Raw genomic sequence first — 17,492 nt, forward strand, 5'->3', positions numbered from 1 at the left:
TCAAAATCTGAAAACCAAATTTCTAAAGCAAGTAGGTTGGGGAAAAGTCAAATGCAGCCATCTCACTAACACAAAGGAGGCTTAGGGTGCGAGCACCCTGCCAGAGCCTCGCTGCTGCCTGCAGCCTGCCTGGGCCCTGCTGCATCACAGAGGCCCTCAGCAACCCAGCGCTTTGGCAGACCACTCATTTTTGGATGGATTCAATTTGGGGGAAAAAAAAGAAAAAAATTATTATAAGCAAATAACAGAAGGAAAGCCCCATCCCGAGGATCCCGGGACAAGATCTGATCTCAGCTGTCCCTGATTCCACTGGAGCTGCACCAGGATGGCAGCACTTTATACCCTCTGCTCCACACAGGCTGAGTGCGAGCAAGCGCCTGGTGCTGGGCACAAGTGTTGGGGACTGCGTGGCTCTGGCGCGGTGCTCCAGGAGCTCAAAAACCCCGAGGTGACTTGGGACATGCAGAGAAAGTAACGGCACATGGGACACACGCTGCAAGGGATGGCGGCACCCGTGCAATGCCTGTGCGATGCAGCGCTGGGTCAGGATCCAAGCAGATGCTCTGGCCAGGCTCCGCTGCACCGCAGGACACATGCTCCCAAACCCAGCCCGGCACACTCGCGGGGGAAGGCCCAGCGTAGCCAGATCAGGTCGGTTTGAAAGTACTCCCTAATGGACATCAGCCAAGCAAACATGGTACCATACAGTATCGAATAATTTTAAAAGTTAAAATAGTTTATTGCTGTTCTTTGTAGAAATGCACTTAACTTACATCATCTGTTCTCTTCCTTTATTTGGCTGTTGGATTAGAGGCATAAAAAGGTTACGTTTACCCATTTGTTCAATGACATAACACCTTTTTCTCTTTTGCTCCGCTCATGATATTGTCCTAAGCTTCACTGGCCAACAGCCCCAAATCTCTTTTACATAAATACTGTAAATGTCTCCATAGGTTGCAGCATTGTAACAAAAGATCTACCAAAGTAGACAAAATGTTCGGTATTCTTTGTTGGTTTTTTGCATTTAAAAATATACCTAAATTTGAGATAATCTTAACAGAGTAACAATTACAATAAGAAAATAGTACAGTGCGTTGACTAAAGGAATATTCTGCTCTCCTTCAAGCCCATATTCCCTTTTGCATGTTGAAGTGATTCAGCAATTACTTAAGAACTTTTACCTACATACAATAATTTAGTAAAATGAGAATTAAACAAGGCAGATACTTACTACTATTCTTCTGTCTGCAATTCACAGCTCATGCGAATAAAATCGCAATAAATATTAAAAAATAGTTTTTCTTTTTCTTTTTTTTTTTTCTGTAAGGCATCTCTGAGTATTACAAAGTTTTTGTACAACCAAAAAATAAGATTGCTTTTTTCCGTGTTCTCCGAGTACCTCTGTACCTCAACAGTAAATAAGAGGATTGCAGGTTTGATGAGGAAGGAAGGGCTGACAGTGCAGATGGGGTAGGGGCAGAAAGAAGACCACAGGTGATGGAAGAAGACCGTGATGTGTGCAAGAATCTGTAGTTTTCCTGTGAAACATTTCAGTCACTTTTAGAACATCTTCAAGACAGTATCTGTCCAGATTGGAGAGAAAAAAAAAAAAACCAAACACCAAAACTTACCAGAAGTCCATTTTCATAAGCACAGTCAGACTGCAAGGGTTTGGGTTCGCCCTTAACACTATAAATAGCTTAGGAATTAATATGCACCTAGGTAAAGGGGGGGAAAGGGTCGGGGTGATTTTTTTTTTTTCTTTTTTTGTTTTGTTTCTTTTATTGTGGTCTTGTTGTTGTTGATGCTTTTGCTGTCCTAGTCGTATCCTTCCATGGTAAAAGATTGTCCTAGGTGGTGATGGCGCAGGCAGAGCCCTTACTGCATGCGGTCGGGCTGCAGCTGTTGGGGCTGGTACTGCACGAAAGCGGTGGCGGGTGCCGCTGGGTTGCTGGCGGTGATGGGAGGCTGGACTGCGCCCGTGTAGCTGTATCCCACAAACCCGGCAGCGGGGGAGGCAGCGTAGGGGTACTGATCGTAGGCAGCTGTGGTGTACTGGGAATAGGCTTGGCTGGCGGCGGTGTAGTCGATGTAGGGAGATGTGATGGATTGCACTGGGGTAGGGATCACCACGCTGGGCTGGATGATAGCTTGGGGGTAAACATAGTGAGGCGTGAGTCTGTGGAGGCAAAGGGAGAGAGTCAGCGAGGGGCTGGGCTCCCTCCAGCCTGCGTGTCCCCCTCCTGACCCCCCAAAATCACGTGCATCAGCCACAGAAACGGTGCTGCCCAGCAGTGCTGCCCTCAAGGGAGGGGTGCCGCTCGGGGTGGAGGGAATGAAAAGCAAAACACTCCTAGACCCCAAGGGTGGAAGTAGTGCAAGGTAAAGCACGGACTGCAAGGACGGACACACGCCCTGGTCTCCAGGTCTTGTGTCTCCCCCTGCTCAGGCTGCTGGTCCCCAAAATAACCTCCCTGGATGGCCGTGACACAGCCCCTACCATACTGGCTCGCCGCATCTCCCTGGTCCCCACGCGCCCTGCCTCTCTCTGCCGGTGCCGGCAGCCTCGCCACCTCCCGTATCCTCCAGGTCCACGGTCCCCACCACCGCCCAAACACGGGTGGAGGCTCCTGGGGACCCGCAGCCCCCCCAGGGCACCTCCCGGACCAGGGGACACCAGGTCGCTCCTCCGCTCGTCCCATCAGGCTAGCATCCCACCAGGGATGACCGCTGTCCCCGGGCCTTCCACCTTGCCAGCTGTTACCAGTTACTACACATTTAAGGCTATGTTTCCATAACACTGGATGTTTAGGGCAATGCTACAGGGTGTTTGTTGTAAAACACGCCATACTAATTCTGGTTTTCTTCCCTTCAGTAACACTCCTCAGCAGTGACCATGCCAGCAGCCCCTGGCCCGGCAGCGATGCTTGTGTGCCCGTGAGCTTTTACATCCAGGCTCTGCGGCCAGCCGTCCCCCGGCATTTCCTCTGCCCTTTCGACGCAGGTCCTAAAGCGTTGCTTTTCACCAGCCGGTTTGCCCCTGCCCCGAGGTAGCCGTGCTGCTGAGAGGAACGTAACAACGCCACAGTCAATTAAAGTCCGTACACTGAAAGATCCCGGAGATGATTAATGCAGGATTGCCCATTAATTTGCTAGAAACTGCTAATGAGGAGGAAAGGGGGGGGGGGAGCAGCAAAATGAAAGGGCTATATTTTCCAAAGAGCCCACAATAAGTCAGGCCTCAAACAAGAGCAAAAACTGCGCAAACCTGAAGGTTTAGGTCCGTCCACACGAACTGCCACAGGCCAGACAAAAAATGGGCAATTGCATATCAACTGCAGAGCACAAACGGTACCCGCCTGCGCAGCCCTCGGCAGCAGAGAGCTCCATTGTGCAGAGGCTTAACAGATTTGGGGCTTGTTTAAGAAACAGGGGTATGCAGACTGACACCAGCAAACGGCACGTGACCACTGAGAGATGAGAGCCACATGCACCAAAAAGCACACGCTGTGGAAAAGGTCCCTTTGGCTGGCTGCTTGCTGAATTGTGTAAGGCAACAGCACGAACCAAAACCATACTTTGGAGAGCTCGTTCCACCCTGCCCCCAAACCCAACTCGTTTTGGCAAACAGCAAAAAAACCAAGGTAAAACTCTGCAGGGAGCTTATGCAGATTCAAATATTTTGGGGATTTTTGTGTGGATGTGTGTGACAGCACATTTTCAAACATGACCACTTTTAAAAGCCTCCCACAGACTTTTCACAAGACACAGCCCTGTACGTGCCTAAACTGCTCTTTAAAGCTGAGCTCAGCTGCTCGGGGAAAGGATCTCTTGCCCACTCGTCCGAGCTGGAAACCCCAGCAGACTCCCCACGCTGCTAAGCAGCGGGACCCAGTGCTCTGGTGCTTCACAGGGACTCACAGCCAGGGACCGGACACTTCTGCTGGATGAGTCACTGGCCACCCTCGTTCCACCCTCGTGTCCGTCCTAGGTCTTAGCCACCACCGACAATGTACTGGGGTCCACCTGGGGCTGGGTCCCTCCTATCCAGCAGTTATGGGGCTGTTCCTATTTGCTTTACAACCAAGACTGGATGGTTTAACCTGCTCTTCAGGCAGGAGAAAGGCTTCTCGCAAACAAGCGCTCATCTGAACCGAGTTTTCTCTCGTTTTCCCACTCACATATGCACTTTGGTTTTTCTTGAGGCAATCTGCATGATGAGAAAATGATTGTTCTCCTCCCCCCACACAGCCACGCTGCCTCCAAAATCAGGGTCCTTAGATATAATGAGGCCACCCCCCGAGGAGCAGCACTGGGGAGGATGGATGGTGGAGAGCAGCGCCTCAACTTTTGGCAGATAAAGTGTAAGACCATCTCCAGAGGCCAGAGCCATCCCTGGTGTAGTGCAGAGAGAGGGACCTCACAGCCCTTCAGTCCATAAATGCAACGTAGCCAATATCACCCTGTGACTAACAAGAATGAGATGAGGCAGCAGAAATTCACTGAATCACTTTTGGTTTAGCTCTGATCTAAACGGAGGCCGACACAGCTGAATCAGAGCTAGAGCATCAGTTCAGACCAAGGGCACTTAATGTCACGCACTCGCATCGGGCAGCGGCAGCAGGAGCAGCCGCCTCTTCCGAGGAGGTGGGCCTAGTCCCAGCCCAGAGGTTCCTCACGCTTGGTCACTGGGGCTTCGTTTTGTTTTGCTTTGTTTTAAATAACGCAGAGGCGCAACACCGCTCTCTTGGCCTGCCAGGGTCTGGGGAAAGGCTCCACAGAGGCACCCCCAGGCGCTGGCCCCTGCAACCGCTGGGGGCGAGACGAGCCGACCCCACGCACGCCTCTTGCTCTACCCCCTTGTAAATCGTCAGCTCAGACAACAGCCTGCATCCCAGATTGGTGACAGATGCTCTGGCTGCCTGTCGCTTCTCCCTACATGTGGTGTCCCACTACCGGGCTTCCTGCTACTCCAGGGCTCAATAAAGTTAAAACCACTCCACAAACGCAAGGAAAAACAAATGCACAATCCTCACGCTCAGGACTCACTAAAAAACACCCACCAGTGGGAGCAGAGGAGGGACCCGCACTTTTCCCCGCACGCAGGCACTCAGCCTGCGCCCGCAAAACGACCGGGAGGACAGTCCGAGAGCCTCCGAGCAATCCAGCCTGAGCATCACCCTGTTAGAGCAGCTCCGCAGGTCACCCCCCGACGTCCCTTGCTGCCACCCAACTGCTCTTCGGAGCCGGCACACCCCACGCAGGGGACGCGTCCGCACGCTCCCAACTCGTCCCCAAGAAACTCCGCACGTTGGCTTTGCTTTCAAGTACACGGCTCCTCCATCGCAGCTCCCACGGTGTGCTCCAGAGTGACAGCAAATCCGTGACATCCTGCACTACTTTTTTTTTTTTCCCCAGCAAGGAAAAATTCCAGCTCTTCAATGCTACTTTGAATAAAAAGCACCATTAGCTAGGAAGACAATAAGTACTCCTGTACTCTATTTCCAGAAATACATCCCGGCCCAATGCATACGCAAGCACACATCACACACCATAGTTTACTGCACTAGAAAAATCACACTCAGCAACTCCAGAAACTGCTTCTATGTGAAAGGGAAGGTTCTTTTGGTCTGTGGGGTTTTAATAATTTAGCTAGAAATTTCAATCAAGATATTATGCAGTTTGGACTTCTGAATTAGGTGGACAGATGGCAACTCATCGATCAAAACAAAACACACAACCCAAGGTAAGGTCTTGGTGACTTGATGACTTGCAGCTACAAACAAAACAAAACAGTGCAGTACAATGAAGTTCTTTGCTGGCTACGTTTAGCATCCACAGAAAGTCTTGAAGTATTTCCCCCCCTTCCATTATTTCTGAAGATCTTTCGGGAAAAAAAAAAAAAAGCTCTTTTGGAGTTCTTTTTCTAGAAATCAGCAAACTCTAATCTGCATTTCTACAGAATGAGTCACATCTGTGTTTTAAGACGCCTTTCCCTTCCTCCCTCCCTGCAGTTTTCCTCCGTCCCCCATGACAGGCCCTGCCAGCCAGAAGAGAACTTCATCTAGAATACACACAACGTGATTATAAAACATCAACCAAGTGATCAGCCATTGCCACCACACATCAAAGTCATCCCGTGAACAGCAGACGTACGAGATGCTTACGGCATTATGATTAATCATGGGCAAAGGCCACAAAACGCAACGAGCGTGTTCAAACCTAAGTCTAGAGCCAGCGGTGGCCGCAGGAGGGACTCGGGAAGGCCGTCGCGGTGCAGGAGGGCAGCCAGGACCGCCACACTAGCCCACGTTCCTAACTATGTGGCACGACACCACGCTGCCCCGGCAGCCAAAATTGAAAGACACAGAACAAAAGAGATGGTTACAGAGCCATTGGCAGAGGAGATGCAGGCTCGGCTTCTGCTTTTGCTGTGAAAAACATGAAGGGCAGAACAAAAGCAGCCCGGTTTTGGTGCAGTCCTGGGTCGAGATGTTCAAACGCATCGGGTGAGGCTTGCGGCTGCCAGCGCCCTCGGCTCCCAGGAGATGCTGCCTGCTGAAAGAGCGGACTTTTTAAAACCTGCCGTCCCCCGGTTCTCCCCACTGCACCAGGGGCAAGCTGCAGGGCCGGGGGAGCTGGGGGGCAACCGCAGCCCCAGGGGCAGCCAGGAAGAAGGGACAAGTCGGATGGCCACGCGTCCCACACCTCTTCCCAAACGGCGAGGAAGAAGAACGAGCTAACGAGGCCCTCTCCCTCATCAGCAGCTCTATCTGGCAGAGCTCATCTCAGAGGCACTTTATGTATTCAATATCAGATTTACACCTAAAATGTGTTTTAGCTGCGCTTTCTCAGCAGTCTCCCATCCTGCAGGACTTCCTACGCATGAGCCACGAGCAGCTCCTGCAAGCTGCATGGGGCTGGGAGAGCAGCAAGCAGGAGCTCCTGACCCCCTTGATCTCCGCCAGCGACGCTGGGAGCTGGTTTCGCTGCTTCTGGAGAGGTGGGAGACGACTGCAACCCCCTGTCAGGAGGGACACGGCATCACACGAACCCTTGGGAAACAAGGAGGGGCACGGGGCTCTTGGCAGCCTCACAGAGATCAGCACACAAACGCCACCGCCACGACCAGCCTTTTATTCCTTGAAGAATAAAAGAAACAGAGCCCTTTGTGTCTGCCAGTGAAGGCACAAATTCTGGCATTTGACCCCAGGAATTTGGCCTCCATTTCCACTAGAGTTGACCCATTAGCTGCTACAGGGACACCCACACTGCCACAACACATGATGGCAGGCGGCGCCGGGCTCCAGTTGGTAGCTGGTGCTGCAGAACGAGCTGAGCATAGCCACAGCTGACCACGACAGCAACCTGAAAACTACCTCTGGTGAAGCAGCACCTGGGTGACATATTTGAAGATGTATTTTGAAGCAGATTCACGAGTTTTAAGAGCACCAGACAGAACCTGCTCTGGGAAGCACACTCCAGCAACACCAAGGAAAGCAGCAGCAGTCCAGGAGCTCTACACTTGCATTAGCAGTGCTGCAGCAGCACCTCGGAGTTGGTGATGGACGGACACATCCTGATGTAACTCACGCCCCAAGAACATCATTCCTGAAGGACACTCCCAAGCCGCCAGCAAGCACTCACCTCGTGGAGCCACTTTCCGTAAACCTGCGTGGAGTGGTGGCAGGCTTGGCAATACGTATCATATGGGCCCCAGCCACAATCACGGGCTGTGGAAACGTGAGAAATTCAGGTCCTGTTCTCAAATCCAGACGTGATGAGGAGGGGCTACAAGCTGGAGCACGGCCAAGGCAGTCCCTGCCTGCCAACAAGGACTCTTGCTCCAGGAGGAGGAGATCACATAGACTTTATCCACCAACACGCTGGTGCAGATCAGGACATTCATTGTGCCACGACCACTCCGCAATCCATCATCCACTGATGTGACAAACCTCCCAATCCTGAAACATCCCTACTAAAGCTGATTTAAACAGGCATTGAAATGTCAATGGCTTCTGCCTCATCAGCCAGCTATCTCGGCTAGCTCAAAGTGAGACAAGGATGAACTCTAGAGCTCTGTGGTACAGTATTTATCCTCACCTACCACAGTGTGACACAAACACAAAATAGCAAACCAACCAACACAATTTCTGCTCATCTTGTAACTAATTTGCCTGTCTTCTACTTGTTCTCCTCTAGCCCTCTGAGGAGATGTACACAGCAGCCTGTGCAAACAGGTACACGACTGGGTTTACTGCTTCCCTGTCGGGACCAGACGTCTCCACACTGGTGACAATCAGCAAGGAACAACCTGCCGCAACAGACTGTCCCAGGCTGGAATAGGTACAAGAGAAAAAGTGAGTATATTGCAGGATTCAGTGATAACCTCTGCTGGTTGCTGAGCCTACCAAAACCATTGCTCAAAAAATACAAATGCCAACTTAAGGGTACAAGAGCAATCCACGATTTCAATTTATTTTCGTTTTGGCAGGAGAGAGAAAATGTAAGGAACAGAAAGCACTGCAGTAGCTGAGAGCCTATCATAGCCCAGCAATATTCTCATTTTACAGTGTTAGCACATCTTGACTTCACAATTCAACAGACCAATGGCCCATAGCGGAGGAAGCTAGATCCCACAAAAACAAGTAAAATGAAATGCCATCTACACTTTCCCCCATAGCTGGTGCAGAGGTGTGGGGAAAAAAACAAAACAAACAAATAAATAAATAAAAAGGTTGCAGATCAAAGATGAGAGTACATCTTCTCACAAAGATCTAATCGTTTTTCTCAGCTTAACCAAGAGTCCAAGATCAACATGCTGAGCTCCACCACGAGTCAGCCAGGCTCAACAATTTACAGCTTTATCCTCTGCATCTTGCTTCCCCCACACCCAAAGGAAAAAGGAAAAAAAATATAATCCCAAACAAAGGCATGTTGGGCCAGACCAAAAATAGTTTTGGAGAAGCAGGCTGAAAAACACTCAGGTAGCAGGAGATAACATCTGCCTGAAACAAGAGCCATCTGGCACCAAGGAAAAAGCCACATGGAAGTTTATCCGCAACTAGTCAGCTATCCAGAGGAGGAAAAACCCCTCCCCTTTCGAGTTATCAGCACAGCCAAACCAGAAATGAACCAACAGAAGAAACAGAAAAGCTTCGCACCAGTGCACTACAGGAGCCTGAGCCCTTCAGCATCAGTGTGAGAAACCCAGGAGGATGCTAGATTCATCCTGTCCACACAGGAGGAAAACCAGAGGCTCTGACAGATTAACCCAGGAAGCCCCAGGAATTCTGCCTTTAGCTAAGCTTTCCAATTTTCTTCTGCAATTTGGAGAAAACCAAAGGCTGCAGAAACATCTCCAAAGTCTTCTCAAGTACCTGACAAGTTTTGGCATAATATATATTAAATTGACTACTTTCAACTGGTTCCATTTTTTAACAGACTTTCTTTCTTCACACGTGATCCCTTCCACTGACTTTTCATTAAAACCATCCACACATTTGATTTATCAAAAACTTTCTTGAATAGATGAAGTATTTTGAAGCAGAATGCTTTAGCTGTGGAAGAAGCAATGAAATATCTATTTTTAATAAAAGAAAGCCTACATTGATAAAACAAGTAATTTCTCAGGCAAGAAAGAATTTCCATTTTAAGAGTTTCAGTGATGCCTGCTGCCAGTTGTGCCTTTGTTGTTCTAGACCACCTAAGACATCTCTCTCCACACCTTCCCACAAGCCAGAATCATGGGGGGGCTGCGAGCCTGCCCCTGGCACGGCTTTCCCAGCCTCCGCTGCTTTGGCCAGAGCAAAGCCAGCAGCAGTTCAGCTGTGACACAGGAGAGCCAAAATGCTCAAAGCTGGTGACAGGGAAACTGCAAGGGACAGCACGATCCTGTTTACGGGATTTAGAGACCGAGAAATAGGAGACTCAGTTTTAACTCTGAGGTCCACGACTTTTCATCTTTTGTGATCATAGAGTATATTTAGCTCTGGTATGTAGCTTGCTCCCATCTGTGGGGAACAAGTTCTTCATATAAGTCATATTTAGAAGTGACCCAGTGTCCTTGCTACCAAATTATCAGCACAACTGTCTAGTTCCCTCGCTGGTGTCCTCAGCTCAGAGGCAGGCCAGTCAGAGCTGCATTTATCATTTGAATTACTGGGCATGTGTTTAATAACTACAGAGTTAGGGACCAGCATGCCAACAGCTGCGCAAAGGAAAGATGAGATCAAGTACAAGCTGGACTGCTCTGAAAATTCAGACACGTGCATGAGTCTGCCACATTGGGACGGTGTGGCACCAGCCAGATCAGAATAGGAGAATCTTGCATCTGCCACTCCCCAGCTCCTGCAACAAGGGGAAAGGACTTGGGTCTCTGCTGCTAAGGAGGCTGCTCTCGTGCTGGCGAGGATGAAGAGCAAAGGCAATGGAATCACGCAGAGAAGACAGCACAACTCGAGCCATGTGCTGGAAAGACAAAGCTAGAGCCAGCTCAGCCTGGTTCTCCATCACACGCGGGCACGCTGTGCCCTGACTGCGCTGGAATGGCACATGGCACCCTTTACCCAGAGCCTGTCCCCTGCAAAAGGTCTACTGCTGCCTTGAGCTCGGCACACCATTTGCGTAGCCAAGTGCAACATCAGTACATCAGACCACGCTCTCCTTCTGTATTGTTCTACAGGCCTATGCTAGATGCAGGACACGAGCAAATTGTGCCCAAAACCAAAACAAATTGTATACCAAGCCCTCGGGTCTGATACCAGCATTTGCTACCTTGAAGCAGATGTTCAAGAAAATTTGCAAAGCCATCTGATCTGCTTATGAATACATGTCTACCCTTAAAAAAAAAGGAAAAAAAAAAAAAAAAAAAAAGAGCTCTTTCTGACTGGCAAGCATTTGGTCTGAATAGCAGTAACCATGCCCAAGAACTAGCAGCTGAAGCCATTTGGAAAATGGATTTGAATGTTTTTTAGGAAAACCCCCCACCAAAGCATTCATGTTATTGGCACATGATAAACAACAGGTGCCGGGTGCGCCCTCCCCACGGGAGCCGCTTGTGACCAGCAGAGCAGGCTGGGGTCCCGCAGCGGGCCAGCTTTTTGGTAAATGGTGCAATAGGAAGTCGGAGCACGGAGGATGCCAGCTGACAGAGGCTGAGCAGAGCAAGGCCAGCATGCGCCGGTTTACAAGCATAACCACAGAGAAGATGAAAGTTTGTTTCCTTTTATTTTTAACCCAATAGAGAAGTTTTAAGGATAAACAGCTGCAAGGGAGGGTGGGCTGACACAAAGAGGGACTTTCTTCACTTCCTAACTGCAGCGGCATCAATGCATGAAATTTCAAATTCAGAGATTTAACTCTTTCCGATGCTGCCCGAGACCAAACGTGGGCCAGAGTCAGGGGGCAACCAAAATAAGCAACTGCACGAGGATGGGCAGCGGGGTCTCTGGAGCGACGACATCCAACGTGCAGACACGGAAAGAGCTAGATCCTGCTGCAAGAGACAGCTATATGTTTCCAAGAGCTCAGCCACTTACTCAGTCGCTGGTAGATCTCCCACACAGATAGCTCCTTCACTGAGGCACAGCCACAGGAACGCATCTGCCATACGCTGCTCGCGTCCAGAGCAGCAAGCACGGCTGTGAAGAGGAGAACTGGGGAATCCCTGTTCCCTGCACAGGCTCAAGCCTGTCTCAAGCACCGGAGTCAAGCAAGCAGAGGAGAGGACCAAGAGAGGGGCACCAAGCAGCTTTGCCATGTCACCATGTACTCCTGGTCAAGCAGTCTACGCGGCTGCTCCTAGCAGCTTCCAAAAAGTTTCAGGTGTTTCTCAAAATTCTTAAAAGACTTAAAAGACACTGCTGCATTAAGAGACAGCTCCATTTGGAGGGAGAGGGTCTCCCCTTTCTCTGATCGCGTACACACAGCTCCGTGCTGGCCGGTAGCTGCAGGGACACACTGGCATTGCCAGCTGCCTCCAAGCAAAGTGCAGTCTGTAAGCTCCGGATAAAGCCCCCAGGCCTACTGCTGCTTCCCTAAACTCAGAAGCCAGATCTCGAGTCACCCCGACACAGACGCATCCTTTGCCTTGCATTACTGTTCAGATCTCCGGTTACGACAATCCAGAGACTACTTTTCAAAACAGGATTTACTATCGACTCCGTGCTGTCTGCTGTGTAAGTGCCTCCCCTGCCAGGACAGCAGGAGGAAGGAGAGAGGCTCTTCATGGTTTCTCTTTCTGTTCCGCATACCCCAGGCAATAGTTACAGCTGCCATTTGGGTGCCTGGGGCTGCGGGGGGAAGCCTTCAGTTTATAAATAATCCTCACTGATGTTTGGGTAATTTTCATAGTTTCCATTCAGTTCAGGTTTCACCAAAACCTGCACTTTGTGGCTTGATAGCTGGAACATGACTGGCTGGCTTTCTCTTATTTAACTGCCTAGCAGTTAATGGGTTGTTCATTCATTTCTTCCTTGCCAAGTCCAGCTTGCACACCTAGTACCCCGTGTCCCTTAACAATCGTCTTTTGGAAACTGCATGCCAACCCCTGGGCACAAACACTTTGCAGAGACAGAACTGCAGGAGGGAGAACCGGGCAGCGTCGTACACCGTGGGCAAAGCAGACAAGCCACTGAGCTTCATTTGGGGAAGGTCAGGATCCGCTCCACGCGGCGCAGAGCAAACGGACAACAGAAATTCGATGAAGCTTCCAAAGACAGACAGACCCTGATAAACTCCTCATCTATCCTCAAATCCCACCGAAGGCCAAGGAAATTGTGGGTTCAAGGGAATGCAAGAGTGGAGCCTGGCAGGCTCTTAATTTTGTTGGGTCTGCTGACAAGACAAAGAGGGAACCAGCAGCCAAGCTCCGTTGCTTGACGGACCACCTGATGCTTCGCTCAGAAGCCACAGAGCAGCCCCAGATGGGGTGCTCAGGTAAACGGCTCCACATTTTGCCAAACCCACACTTTCAGTGATTCTGCTGCAGCAATGACTGAATGCAACGAAGTTCTTGTTTACTGATGCTTGCAAATAATGATATATAATCCTCTTCCTCCAACCCTCTAGTCTGCTGGTTCCTGTCTCTTGGCAACTGATAAATAATTTATAGTGCTCTCTGCTGCGTGTGCTAACTGCAGCTCTGACGGTTTAATGATGAAACCAATGCCTAAGAACTGGAACAGTAACTGTCTAGATCACAAGGAACACGTAGTTAGTTGATCCCACACTCCTCTGCATGTGAAACTAAAAGCAAACCGTTCAAAAAGAAAAACTATGTTTTCCAGAGCTGCAGGGCTGCGGCTGCTGGGTAGGAACAGCACCCACAGGAACAGCAGATTATCTGCAAGAGGAACAGGCGTGCGCCGGCACCCCTGCCAACACAAGAAGTTTAACGTGCTTCACCATTTTGCTCTTTTCTGTTAGCGTGCGTGGAAAAACTCATTAAGAGGCTGGTTTTATCGTCAACTTCTCCTGTGCACTCCTGGGCAATTTGGAAAGCCTCTGGGGTTCACATCTAGAAAGTACCGCTGCTGCCTAACACGGGGGGCTAAGAAAGCTATTGTAGCTCCCATGCAAGGAGAGCGATTACAAAGCAGCATCTTGTCTACGTAGACTACTGTGGCTCTTGCACCAAAAAAAAAAAAAAAAAAAAAAAAAAAAGACTCTTCATTTCATGACAGATGTTCTTTGAGTCTTTCCAACAGAGCCGTAACCACTTATGAAAACTGGCATGTTTGAACCGTACACAACACCCATACACTGGGTGTGCACTATTGTGGCAACACAGTCTCTTACATCCATAAACTCATTGGAATGAGATTACCCAGGCAGTTGGCAACTGCAGCCATGAGGGCAGAGGAGCGAAAGTTTCTTTTGTTGTTAGCAGATCCCTTTTTTCTTAAAAAAAAAAAACCCAACCAAAACAAAAAAAAACCAGCAAAACCAAAAAACTCCCACCCCCAAAAAACACAAGCAGAGAGCAGGAAAGGGATGAAGTCTTTCTGTTGACAAAGGCCAAAATCCCATCTATTTATATTACAGTCACACAAAAACCACAACAGAGCAGTGCTCAAAAGCTTTAAAAAATGCACCTACTTTCTTAATGCTCTTAGAAAATAATAATAAAAAACCCCTATCAATATTCACTTTCTGAAATGGTGTAAAAAAAGAACTGCATCAATCATTAAACAGTTAAATGAAGGCAGTATGACAGTCACTATTGTTCTCGTGAAGCACACTTGTCTTTTGCCGAGCAGCTGCCAGATCCTATTAGATGTATAAAAAGAGGACTTTTCTGACCGAGTAGGGATGGTATAAGCTATTGAAAACAGCAGACAAAAGCCCACTTTTGCAGACTATTCAAGCCTTGTATAACATCTGTCCAAAATCAATTTTTGACCTAATGTTACTTTCATTAAGTAACAGACTTTGTTTCCAATGCAATTTGTTTTCTAGGATAAAACTGTATCCTAAGCATTATTACGTGGGAAACGGCACAGAGAAGGCAGAAGATCTTATTTGAGAAACATGAGAACAAAATTTGCTTAATTGTTTTGACACCTTAAGTACTATAATAGAGAAACTATTTTCCGTTTATTTGAATTCTTGTGAATTCTTAAAATTGGCAAAGCAGCAAGCAATGCATTGGGTTTATTATGACTAAGATTTACTGAGGATAAAGGAGGATCTTTGGGAATTACATTAAAGCTGACAAATGCACAAAACTTCTGAAATCTTCACCAGAAATAAAGTACTCCAAACATTAACAACAGCTGTTGAAACTGTCCACTCTTGACAGCTAAGGCTTTTTTCATGCATTTTAAATAATGAGGAAGTTGATTCATGAATTTGATTTCAAAAAGACTGTTAAGAAACACTTCCACTTACCCAAAGGGTCTCTGAATGAAGGCTGGATGTAGTTGCTGCACACCTATGGTAAAACCTAAAAAAAACCATTCAGAAAAAAAAGAAATATTAACGAATGGCATCCACTATACCATTCAACTCATTCTATAGAGGCATAATTACAACTTGGACCACACGTACATGGATTTTATCTGCTATGCATGTGAGCAAATTCAGAGCCCCATTTAGAAGCAAGTTAATTTTCACATGCGTATGTGATATGCTCGAGGACCAGATGGGAATTCAGATTAAAGAACAGTGTGAAAGTTGAACAGACAATGGGGTATAATGCCTTACTTCACACACCGGGTACTGTGGTCGTTAAACCAAAAGGCAGAATGATGAAATGGATCTTACTGTTAATACCGACGTAACGAAGAGGATAACAGGAAAACAGATCAGCCGGGGAAGCAGACAGCTTTAACTCAGTTATATGAACTTAGGTGCTTAACACTAGCGTAACAGGTACGAGTAAGAAGATACGGAAGAGAGGTAACTGGACTACGCAGTGTCCTCAGTCAACAATCAGAACCATGAGGGATAAGCACGCATCATCAGATCAGACGAATCCAGCCCGAGTAACTTGCTTCCTCGTCTTACAAGTTATTCTAATAGATTGAGATGGGATCTCCTGGATGCCTCACCGGTTTGAATACTCCTTGGTTTTGCTCCCAAATAGGCCAGGTTCACATTTGCTTTCCTGCCATCAATGATGGGGTTTGGGTCTTTGCACGCTCTTTCAGCTGCGGCTCTGTCCGCCATGGTCACCTGGAATTAAGCACAGCCTTGTTTGTAGCAACAGCACTTTGTAAACACTCCGGCAACAGGCACTAAGTGGAGTTTATTTATTGTTCTGTTTTGAATCAGGAGCTAAACTCTGCTTCGTGCAGTCCCACTTGCATAGCAAGATGGGACGGGCTCCTGGGGACTCGACAGAAAAGAGGGCTCCCCCCTCGCCAAGTTACTCCCCTGGGCTTACACCAGTTGTTTTCCCTTGCCTTTCCACCTCCTCCCCCGTGCTTTTTTAAGAAGTTGGTGAGCCAGTCCCAAAACTCCCCGAAGCAGAGGCAGCTCAGGGGGGGCTGGCAGCGAGGGTCCGCGCTCCCGAGGGCACCGCAGCGCGACCGCCCGAAACCCGCAACGGGATCGGGGGAAGGAGGTGCTGAAAGGAACGGCACGACCCCGGCCGGTACCGGCGGTTTTCCTCCCGGGGTCCCCCACCCCACTCCCGCCCGCACCGGGCACAGCCCTCCCGGCCCCGGCGACCACCGCTCCGCCGGCCCGGAGCGGGGGGGGGGGGGGAGGTCCGCAGCCAAGCCCCCTTCGCCGGGGACCGCTGTGGGGGTGTCGGGGAGGGGAGCGGGGCGGGGGGGGGGGGGAACCACCGACGCACGGAGCGGCACTTACAAAGCCGTATCCCCGGGATTTGCCGGTCTGCCGGTCGGTGATGACCACCGCCTCCTCGATGTCCCCGAAGACCTCGAAGTACTTCCTGAGGGAGGAGTCGGTGGTGTGGTAGGGCAGCCCCCCGACGAAGATCTTGGTGAAGGTGGTGTCCTTCTGCACGGTGTGCATGGTGCCGGGCGCGGCCGGCCCCAGCCGGCATCCACCCCGCGCCGCCGGGTCGACGAGAAGAAACTCCCCCCACCACCGCCCGCTCCGAGCCCCCCCGCGGACGGCCGAAGAGGAACGGAGCGGCGGCTGCGGTCCCCGGTTGGGGCGGGGGGGGGGGAACCTACAGCCGGTTCATGGCCGCGCTTTGTCCCGGGAGCGCGGGCGGCGCCGCCGCACCCTCCCGCCGGTGCCGGTGAGTAGCGGCCGCCCGCCGCCGCCGCCGCCTTTGTAGGGCCGCGCCCGCCCCGCCCCGCCCCGCCCCGCCCCGCCGCGCAGGGGCGCTCGGGGCGCGTAGTCCGGCCCCGCGCCCGCCCGGGCACCCGCCGCGGCCCTGCCGGTGGGCGGCCCCGGCCCGGCCGTGGGGGGGGGGTCAGTCCCGCTGCGGCGACGGGTCCCGGGCGCTGCCCACCCCCCCCCTCCCCCGCCGGTCCAGCAGCGGAGCCGCCTGGAGCCGCGGGCGCTTTGTCCCACGGGGAGGGGCCCCGGTAAGGCGGAGAGGTCCCTGCGGGCATCGGGACCTCCGCCGGGCCCTGCGGACCCCCGGGGAGACGGGGTTCCCCCCGCGGCAAGCCCCCCGCCCCAGGCTGAGGATGGCTCAGACTACAAGTCCCGGCGGCTCCTGGGGAGCAGCTCCAAACCCCGCGGGCACGGGTTGGGGAGGGGACACGGGACGAGGGGACTGTTCCTGCAGGAGCCCGCCAAAGAAAACCGCCTCGAAAGAGTTTGGTTGGTTTTTTTTTCACCCCTCCTTCCCTCTTTTCAGTTGCACAATAAGCTCAACTGCAAGTGTTTAATCCCTGGCAGGTTCGGACACAGGGACAAAGCCATCAAGCCGTTTGCCAGCCTTTGTGGCAAGCTGGGTGGCAAAGGCCCGTTAGGATGCCAAGGCAGGAGGAAGGGATGGTCTCGAACCAAGTCGGCGAGGAGGAAGAGCCAGGGGTTTAAACGCTGAACAGAGGTCCAAAAAT

At 50.7% G+C, this 17,492-nt stretch overlaps 1 protein-coding gene across 1 annotated transcript; it reads right to left on the reverse strand.

Annotated features, from left to right (window-relative positions):
- Nucleotides 1–715: 715 nt before the first annotated feature.
- Nucleotides 716–16,574, reverse strand: RBM38 (RNA binding motif protein 38). Its single transcript, XM_052786811.1, has 4 exons — nucleotides 16,318–16,574; nucleotides 15,555–15,678; nucleotides 14,893–14,947; nucleotides 716–2,179 (listed from the first exon to the last, which is right to left on the reverse strand). The coding sequence occupies exons 1-4, from the start codon at nucleotides 16,483–16,485 to the stop codon at nucleotides 1,879–1,881; spliced, it is 648 nt and encodes a 215-aa protein (XP_052642771.1). The 5' UTR covers nucleotides 16,486–16,574; the 3' UTR covers nucleotides 716–1,878.
- Nucleotides 16,575–17,492: the final 918 nt, after the last annotated feature.

This window comes from Harpia harpyja, chromosome 1, assembly GCF_026419915.1.
Source record: "Harpia harpyja isolate bHarHar1 chromosome 1, bHarHar1 primary haplotype, whole genome shotgun sequence".
In the NCBI taxonomy this organism is placed as follows: Eukaryota; Metazoa; Chordata; class Aves; order Accipitriformes; family Accipitridae; genus Harpia; species Harpia harpyja.